Here is a 10,183-nt window from a genome sequence, read left to right on the forward strand (position 1 = left end):
GTCATCCTGCTACTCCACCTGTCAACAATATTCCTGTGGTATGGAATTCGGGCCGCATCTGCCGTCATGCAAGGCACAAGACCTGGGACCGGCAGTCTAATCCTGTGGTGGTTACCACTAAGGTTGCCATTAAGGTTCAAAACTCGCGAAAGGTTTCAGCTCAGTCCACAGTGCTGAAGCTTGGCCTTCTGAATATTAGATCACTAGCCTCCAAAGCTTTACTTGTCAATGACCTTATTAATGAACACAATCTTAACCTTAATGGCCTTTGTGAGACCTGGTTAAAACCAAATGAGTTTGTAGTGTTAAATGAGGCTTCTCCCCCTAACTTTGTGAGTTCGCACTTGGCACGACCATGCAAAAAAGGTGGAGGTGTTGCTCTTATATCAGAAGATAGGTTGAAATTTACTTCTAATACCCCTACTAGTTTTAAAACGTTTGAAGCACTTGTTATGAGGTCCTTAATGTCAACACCAATTTATTTAGTTGTTGTGTATCGCCCACCTGGACCATACTCAAATTTTGTGGAAGAATTTTCGGAACTGTTAACAGACTTAGTAACTTATGCGGACAATGTTGTAATTATTAGTGATTTTAATGTTCACATAAACTCCCCATCAAATTCACTTGCAATTGCATTTAAGTCACTGATTGATACATTTGGTTTCAATCAAATAGTTGATGTGCCCACTCATCAAGATTGGAACACTCTAGATCTCGTCCTGACCCGTGGCGTAGTAGCCTCAAATGTTACAGTGTTACCGTATCCTAATGCCATCTCTAATCACTATTTTGTTAAATGTGAGGTGCTGTTTAATGTTTACTGTGATAAGGAAAATTTAGGCTTTAGCAGTCGCAATATCCGCCCTAAAACGGTGTTAGCCTTAAAAGAATTATTACCTACGGTAACTGCAGCCTTCCCTTCGTACACTGGGTCTGTGGACTCACTTACAAACAACTTCAATACTGCTTTGGTTAATGTTCTTGATTCTGTGGCGCCCCTAAAGTAAAAATTCCGACCCAAGAAGAATACACCTTGGTTTACTGAAGAAACTAGGTTACTCAAACAAAGTTGCAGAAAAATTGAACGAAAATGGCGCACTACTAAGATGGAGGTTTTTCGACTGGCCTGGTGTGACAGTTTGCTGAAATATAAAGTAGCTCTTGCCTCAGCTAAAGCTTCGTTTTTCTCTAAGATTATTGTTGAACATAAGAATAATCCGAAATTTTTGTTTGACACAGTGGCGAAATTTACCAGACAACAACCTAACCCAAATGGTTGCACTTATTCTGCTAATGACATTATGGAATTTTTTAATAAAAAGATTCAACTAATCAGGAATGAAATTTTAAAAGAACGCTCTGTTTCCTCCTCCTATGTCAAAGATGTGGAGGTGTTAGGTATGGACTGTGTCGGCGGTTGTTCAGAAACATTCTCCAGTTTCAATGATTTGTCCCTTGATAATCTAACACAGATGGTCAGTAGGGCCAAACAAACTACGTGCCTGATTGATCCGTTTCCAGCTTCACTGGTGAAGGATCTGTTTGGGATCTTAGGACTATCAGTTTTAAATATTATTAATATATCGCTGTCCTCGGGTATTGTTCCTGTAGCTTTCAAGTCTGCCGTCATTAAACCCACACTTAAGCGACCTAACCTTAACCCAGAAAGCCTAGGTAATTATAGGCCAGTGTCAAATCTGCCATTTTTTGCGAAATTACTTGAAAAGGTCGTTGCACAGCAGCTAAATGTCTTCATGTCAGATAATAACCTTTTTGAATCTGTCCAGTCAGCATTTAGGGCAAATCACTGTACTGAGACAGCCCTGGCTAAAGTAACCAATGATCTCCTTTTAACAATAGATTCTGGTGCCTCATCAATGTTACTGCTGCTGGATCTCAGCGCTGCTTTTGATACGGTCGACCACAACATATTATTGGTTCGTCTAGAACGCATTGGTATCTCAGGAACTGTACTCTCGTGGTTTAGGTCCTACCTGTCAGACAGGATGCAATGTGTTAACTATGGCAATCTGACCTCTAAACAATCTAATGTCCCTTGTGGTGTCCCTCAAGGCTCTGTACTTGGCCCCCTTCTTTTTAGTATTTATATGATCCCGCTTGGTGACATTATCCGCAAGTATAATATTAGTTTCCATTGCTATGCAGATGACACTCAACTGTATGTGCCACTGGAAAAAACTGGACATTTAAGTTTTAGAAATCTGGAGGCTTGCCGTACTGAGATTCAAAGATGGATTTCAAATAATTTTTTACGCCTTAACCCAGAAAAAACTGAAATGTTGATTATTGGTCCAGCTCACTGTCGTCAGTTGTTTTCAAACACTACCCTGAACCTAGACAAATGTAATATCACCCATAGTGACTCAGTCAAAAATCTAGGTGTTATATTTGATCCTAATCTGTCGTTTCAGTTACACGTGAAAAATATTACTAGAATAGCTTTCTACCACCTCCGTAATATTGCGAAGATTCGTTCGATGCTGTCCCAATCAGATGCAGAGATTTTAATTAATGCGTTTATTACTTCTCGGCTTGATTACTGTAATGTATTGCTTTCTGGTCTCCCGATGCATTAAAAGTTTTGCAGCTGGTTCAGAATGCGGCAGCTAGAATTTTGACTAAGACCAAAAAGTTTGAGCATATTACTCCTGTATTGGCCAACTTGCACTGGCTCCCAGTCCACCTAAGATGTGACTTTAAGGTTCTCTTATTAACATAAAATGTTTGCATGGTCTTGCACCCTCTTATCTCTCCGATTTGATTTCCCCCTATGTTCCTGCACGGAGTCTGCGCTCGGAAAATGCCGGTCTACTTGTGACTCCGAGAGCCAAGAAGTCTGCGGGCTCGAGAGCGTTCTCCATCCGGGCCCCGGTGTTATGGAACGCCCTGCCTCTGGAGATAAGATCTGCAACCTCAATGGAAGTTTTTAAATCGATGCTTAAGACACACTTCTATTACAAAGCATATGATTGATGCCCACCTCATATTCTGTTTTGTCCTGTCTTTTTCCGACGCCTGCCTGGCTGATATGAAGGAGAAGGATGATTTGGGATGGGTCAGCGGACCGGCGTCTGACCTGCAGCATGTCAACCCCTGCATTTACCAGCTGGCAGAGACGGGAGGCAGCGTCGTGGCCGTCATAGACTTTCTGGACTGGTTTGCAGGCTGGGGGCGTCTCTGATGTCATGCACTTTCCGGACATTTTCAACATCTTACCTAATGTTTACTATTATGTGTACAGTAATGCTAATTGTAATTCACCCTGCTAAATCCTGGAAGGGGGATTACCACTTGTGAGGTCCTTTCTCAAGGTTTCTCTTTTCTCCTCACACTGAGGTTTTTGAGTTTTTCCTTGCCCGCATGCTGGTTTAAGATCAGGTAATTGTGTAATTTTATAACTGTAATCCTATGCAGCCCTTTGAGACATTTTTGTGATTAAGGGCTATATAAATAAATTTGACTTGACTTGACTTAACCTTGATCCAGAAATCTTAAGTAATTATAGACCTGTCTCAAACCTACCTTTCCTTTCTAAAGTACTTGAAAAAGTAGTGGCACAGCAGCTGAATGATTTCATATCCGAGAATAACCTTTTTGAATCCATGCAATCAGGATTCAGGGCTAATCACTCTACTGAGACAGATCTGATCAAGGTAACAAATGATCTCCTACTGGCAATGGATTCTGGCGCTTCATAACTTTTGCTGCTGCTGGATCTTAGTGCTGCTTTTGACACAGTGCACCACAATTTCCTACTAGAACGGTTGGAAAAATGGATTGGTCTCTCAGGAACCGTCCTCTCGTGGTTCGGATCCTACCTCTCAGATAGGACGCACTGTGTTAAATATGGTGAAATGACATCTGAGCCCTCTAATGTTACCTGTGGTGTTCCGCTTGGCCCCCTTCTTTTCAGCATTTACATGCTTCCATTAGGTGATATTATTCGCAAGTACAATATCAGCTTCCACTGCTACGCAGACGACACTCAACTATATCTTCCGTAGGAGGAATCTCCCACACTAAACTGTAGAAATTCGGAGGCCTGCCTCATTGCGTCTTAACTCTGAAAAGACCGAAATGTTAGTCATTGGTCCATCTAAATGCCGTGACTTATTCTCAAAAACTGCTGTGAACATTGACAAATGTCACATCACACAGAGTGACTCAGTTAAAAATTTAGGTGTCATATTTGACCCTGATCTATCCTTTGAAATGCATGTAAAGAAAATTACTAGAACCGCTTTCTTCCATCTTCGTAACATTGCTAAAATCCGTTCAATACTGTCTAAGTCGGATTTGGAAATTATAATTCATGCGTTTGTTACCTCCCGTCTCGATTACTGTAATGCACTACTCTCTGGTCTCCCGAAGTCTAGAATCAAGTCTCTTCAGCTGGTACAAAATGCCGCAGCGAGGCTTTTAACTAGGACAAAAAAGTACGATCACATAACACCGATTTTGGCTAACCTGCATTGGCTCCCAGTTAGCCTTAGATGTGATTTCAAGGTTCTCTTAGTATTATACAAAATCATACATGGACTTGCTCTCTCTTATCTTTCAGATCTGATTTGCCCCAATGTCCCGGTCCGAAGCCTACGATCTGAGAGTTCCAGTCTTCTGGTGATCCCAAGAGCAAAGAAGTGTTCTGTTGGTCGAGAGCGTTCTCCATCCGGGCACCGGTGCTGTGGAATGCTCTTCCCCCTGAGATCCGATCTGCAACCTCAGTGGAAATGTTTGAATCTAAACTTAAAACTCACTTCTACTCCATAGCATATGAATAACCTACTCTTCTTGTCGGCTGAAAAGTAGTCTGTGTAATATAGTGTAATAATCTGTGAAGCCCTTTGAGACTCTTCATGATTTAGGGCTATACAAATAAAAATGACTTGACTTGACTTGACCCATGGCAAACAGGTCCTAGGTGAGTGGCCAGACAAAACGTAGATCAGAAGACCCCTTATGATGACACAAAACTTTGGTCCTCGATTTCCCTCGCCCGGACGCGGGTTACCGGGGCCCCCTTCTGGAGCCAGGCCTGGAGGTGGGGTCCGCTGGTGAGCGCCTGGTGGCCGGACCCTTACCCACGGGGGCCGGCCGGGCACAGCCCGAAAGGACGACGTGGGACCCTCTTCCCATGGGCTCACCATCTGTAGGAGGGGCCAAAGGGGTCGGGTCCGCAGAGAGCTGGGTAGCGGCCTTGGCGCGACGATCCCCGGCTACAGAAACTGGCTTTTGGGACATGGAACGTTACCCCTCTGGCAGGGAAGGAGCCCGAGTTGGTGCGTGAGGTTGAGAAATTCAGACTAGATATAGTCGGACTCACCTCTACGCACGGCTTGGGCTCTGGTACCAGTCCTCTCGAGAGGGGTTGGACTCTCTTCCACTCTGGAGTTGCCCTTCGGGGGGAGGGGACGGGCTTATGCACCAAATAGCAGTTCGGCGTACCCACCCTTCTTGGAGTCCTTAGAGGGTGTGCTTGAGAGTGCGCCCCCTGGTGACTCCCTCGTACTGCTGGGAGACTTCACGTGGGAAATGACAGTGAGACCTGGAGGGGCGGCCCACCTTACCTTAACCCAAGTGGTGTTTCGTTATTGGACTTCTGTGCCCGTCATGGTTTGTCCAGAATGAACACCATGTTCAGACATAAGGGTGTCCATATGTGCACTTGGCACCAGGACACCCTAGGCCGTAGTTCAACTTTGTCGTCGTTTCGTCGGATCTGCGGCCGCATGTTCTGGACACTCGGGTGAAGAGAGGGGCGGAGCTGTCAACTGATCACCACCTGGAGGTGAGTTGGCTTCGATGGTGGGGGAAGATGCCGGCCCGACCCGGCAGACCCAAGCGTGTTGTGAGGGTCTGTTTCAATTCACACCTCCGGCAGAACTTTTCCCATGTCCGAGGGAGGCGGGGGGCATTGAGTCCGAGTGGACCATGTTCCGCGCCTCCAATGACGAAGCGGCTGATCGGAGCTGTGGCCGTAAGGTTGTCGGTGCCTGCAGCGGCGGCAACCCTCAGACCCGTTGGTGGTCACCTGCGGTGAGGGATGCCGCCAAGCTGAAGAAGGAGTTTTATCGGGCCTTCCTGGCCTGTGGGACTCTGGAAGCAGCTGGCAGGTATCGGCTGGCCAAGCGGAATGCGGCTTCGGCGATTGCCGAAGCAAAAACTTGGGCATGGGAGGAGTTTGGCGAGGCCATGGAAGCCGACTTCCGAACGGCTTCGAGGAAATTCTGGTCCACCATCCGGCGTCTTAGGGGGGGGGGGAAGCTTTGTGCCATCGACACTGTGTATAGTGCCGATGGGGCACTGCTGACCTCGACCCGGGACGTTGTGAATCGGTGGGCGGAGTACTTTGAAAACCTCCTCAATCCCACCGACACGTCTTCCTCTGGGGAAGCAGAGACAGAGGACTCTGGGTTGGCCTCTCGTATCAATGGGGTTGAAGTCACTGAGGTGGTCAAAAAACTTCTTGGTGGCAGGGCCCCGTGGGTCGATGAGATGCGCCCGGATTTCATTAAGGCTCTGGATTTTGTGGGCGTGTCATAGTTGACACGCCTCTGCAACATCACGTGGACATCGGGGACAGTGCCTCTGGACTGGCAGACTGGGGTGGTGGTTCCCGTCTTTAAGAAGGGGGACCGGAGAGTGTGTTCCAACTACAGGGGAATCACACTTCTTAGCCTCCCTGGTAAGGTCCATTCAGGGGTACTGGAGAGGAGGGTCTGCCAGGAAGTCGAATCTCGGATTCAGGAGGGACTGTGTGGTTTTCGTCCTGGCCGTGGAACACTGGACCAGCTCTATACACTCTGCAGGATCTTTGAGGGTGCATGTGTTTTGTGGACTTGGAGAAGGCATTCGACCGTGTTCCTCGGGAGGCCCTGTGGGGGGTGCTTCGGGAGTATGGGGTACCGCACAGTCTTATCTGGGCTGTGCGGTCCCTGTATGCCCGGTGCCAGAGTCTGGTCTGCATTGCCGGCAGTAAGTCGGATTCGTCCCGGTAAGGGTTGGGCTCCGCCAGGGCTGCCCTTTGTCACCGATTCTGTTCATAATTTTTATGGACAGAATTTCTAGGCGCAGCCTTGGCGGGGATGGAGTCCGGTTTGGGGGCCTCAGCATTGCGTCACTGCGTTTTGCAGATGACGTGGTGCTGTTGGCTTCTTCAGGCCGTGATCTTCAGCTCTCGCTGGAGCGATTCGCAGCCGAGTGTGAAGCAGCCGGGATGAGGATCAGCACCTCCACGTCCAAGGCCATGGTTCTCAGTCGGACAAGGGTGGTATGCCCCCTCAGGATCGGGGAGGAGGTCTTGCCCCAAGTGGAGGAGTTCAAAAGGTATTCAATTTGATCTCATTATCACTCTTTTTTTTACTCACCGTGGCCAGAAATAACGTTTGAGAATGGAAAAACTAAAATTTCACGTTTAAATATTTAGTGTCCAATATTTGACCTTTAGATGTATTGTCTGATGTGAACAAAAACCAGTGCCAAACATGGCGGCGACTACTGCGTTTGGAGTCTGTTATCTAAAAGAAATAAAACATTCTTTACCTAAGAATACTTATTAAAAATTAAGATTGGTAAAAAATCCTAATGATCTACCACAGAGGTCAGCAACGAATGGCTTGCGAGCCATGTATGGCACTTTTTATGAGCACATCTGGTTTGCAGATAAAATGCACTATTTTAACGCATTTAGGCTAAGAGTGTAACACAGTGTTTCTACCACTAGTGGCAGGAGCGCTGTTGCACTTTCTACCTTTAAGACTGGTAAAGAAGGAATGTCTTGAGTATTTTTTCCGTGTTTCTTAGCCAATTAGATGCATCAGAATACACATATGAGTGTGAAGTTTTTATATTGTTTCTTCAGAGGTGGGCCGTGAAAGCCTGCAAGGCCTTCTTTGATGGCCGTAAAAATATCTGAATCATGTGATGTTAATTATATTGTGTCGATGAATACTTTTTAATTAATGACTGATATTGTTTTTTTGCTTAGCCTAAATAAAGCCACAATTGATAGTAAACATAGAAGACAGTTCATTTCTAATTTTCTGTCTGCTTAATTTCATTCCTTCTCTCCTGCTTTTTGCCGCTTCCAGACTTGCGCTTTCTAAGCATTTAACGAATCACATTTCAGAATTAATTGTCGCTAGGCTGTGAAATCTGCTCATGGGCCTGCAATCTTTTAGCTGCAGGTGTCCCCGCACAACATCAAAGTGATATTGCTGTGGTATAGCAAATCACATTTCAAATTAGTTCAAATGTTGATGCTGGAAGGCCGAAAGAAATGTTACAGTTTTCACAAAGCTTAGGGGTATTTTCTAAAAAAAAAAATCACGCCACTGCACAACAAATGCAGCATATTTAATGTCTCCACTGCTACTGTAGAACCAACATTTTCAGCCCTAAAAAGAATAGAAACTTATGCCAGAATACAACAGGACAAGTTAGTCTTCAGCATTATCTTCAACAGCAATAGAAAAGAACTTTATGATGAAACTGAAACGGATAATCTTTACGACAGAGTAATTAAAATCTTCTTGAGGAAAGATAGTAGGATGGATTTTGTGTTCAAATAAAAAAATTTGGAGGAGAGTAAAGTGTAACTATATTTCTAAATAACATTGCAACTTTATGAGGTTATTATTGATCCGTTTTCATGTATCACAGATGTAGTTGCAATAAAGATTCTATAATTATGAAATAGTTATTGAGGTTTAGATTGATTTAGACTAGTAATGACTTGAAAAAAAGGGGAAAATAAAGCAAAACATGAACAAAAGAAGACAAATATCAAAGGAAAAAAGTGAAAAATGAGAAAAAAGCGTGGACAATAAAGAGAAAACTCAAAAAAGACATGTTTTGGGGTCCACTTAATCCGTATTATACCAATAATAATGCAACATTATGCACAAATGAATTAGTGATTTTGAAAAAAAAAATCCCTTGTCTATTATTACTAAATTATACTCGCATTTTGTTTACCCTACCACAAGACGTTACTGTCTTGTGTAACTCATTCAAACTTTTTTATACTAAGCAACTTTTTTGTCAACTTCAAGCGACTCACAATCTTTCAAAAACACAAAACAAAATGTTAAATAAAAATATTGACTAGCAACAGCAAATAAAAAAGCCCAAGAAAGACTTTAGTTGATGATTTAAATAATCAAAGGCTCGCATATTGTAGAATAAGACAAGAAAGCTTGTGTGAACTTTAAGGACATCGCCTCTTATATGTGTAGCTTATGTAATTGTCCACAATGGAAATGTTATGCAACGGGAAACGAGAATCATTAGCCTTGACCACAACAGGAAATGTTTTTGAATAACTATTCGTGTTGACAAAAGTGTTACCTAACGTCCTGGAGTTGATCAATTGAGCCGTTTAAGAAACATCACTAATTCAGACTGGAGTGAAGGCATGTGTGTAAACTGCACGGTCTGCCACTGTGTTTCTTGGATGTTTTTCAAGCGTATCGTGCATGCAAGTTATGAAAAATAACTAATGATAAACAATGCCCTTGAGGACTTTTAAGACAAATGTTTGTAGATTTCAAATATGTCGAAGATTTGCATCCCAAAAACGGAATGGTGGATAAAATTTAAATAAATGACTTAATCCTAAAACAGTTTTGCAGAAGAAGTATTCTTATTTGCAGAAGTATTTTATTGACGAAAATTTCTTGATTTATATCTGTATTGTTAAAGATTTTTCATTGTACTGTCAACATATTTACACTTGACTTAATTTCTATAACTTTGTGCAAGGGAAGATACAGTTATGCAAAAGAAGTATTTTATTGAAAGAACAAGTATTTTATCGGATAAAAGTTTTTTACTTCATTCATTTTCTTTTACTATTCAAGGTTTTACATTGTACTGTTTACTTATTTGCACTTAATTTAATTTCAATACATTTCTGCAAGGGAAGATTTTTCAATGGCCACATACACTGTTACAGTTTTAATTGCAATTTCCCAGTTCAAAGTGCAATATCTCGGTCAATTGCAATATTCTGGTTATGTAAAGTTGTGCATATTTTTTATTTCAGACCGAAATACTTTATATCAAAGGGGAACACATTTATTATTTATTTCTATTAATTTGTCTTTATGTTGTAAATATTTTTGGTCAACTGGAGTGCAACCGTAATCTCTTTGTAGAA

The 10,183-nt window shown here is 43.1% G+C and overlaps 1 protein-coding gene across 3 annotated transcripts in view; it reads left to right on the forward strand.

Annotated features, from left to right (window-relative positions):
* The window catches only part of LOC148357454 (uncharacterized), a 48,114-nt gene extending 39,639 nt beyond the window's left edge, over nucleotides 1-8,475 (forward strand). For all 3 annotated transcript variants that reach the window (XM_088345072.1, XM_088345073.1, XM_088345074.1), the window contains exon 4: nucleotides 4,586-8,475. In XM_088345072.1, coding sequence (XP_088201198.1) covers nucleotides 5,827-6,567 — 741 coding nt within the window. In that variant the 5' untranslated portion in view covers nucleotides 4,586-5,826 and the 3' untranslated portion in view covers nucleotides 6,568-8,475. The remainder of the gene's footprint in view (nucleotides 1-4,585) is intronic.
* Nucleotides 8,476-10,183: the final 1,708 nt, after the last annotated feature.

Source organism: Urocampus carinirostris, chromosome 10, assembly GCF_059441175.1.
Source record: "Urocampus carinirostris isolate Australia breed hairy pipefish chromosome 10, RoL_Ucar_1.0, whole genome shotgun sequence".
Classification (NCBI taxonomy): Eukaryota; Metazoa; Chordata; class Actinopteri; order Syngnathiformes; family Syngnathidae; genus Urocampus; species Urocampus carinirostris.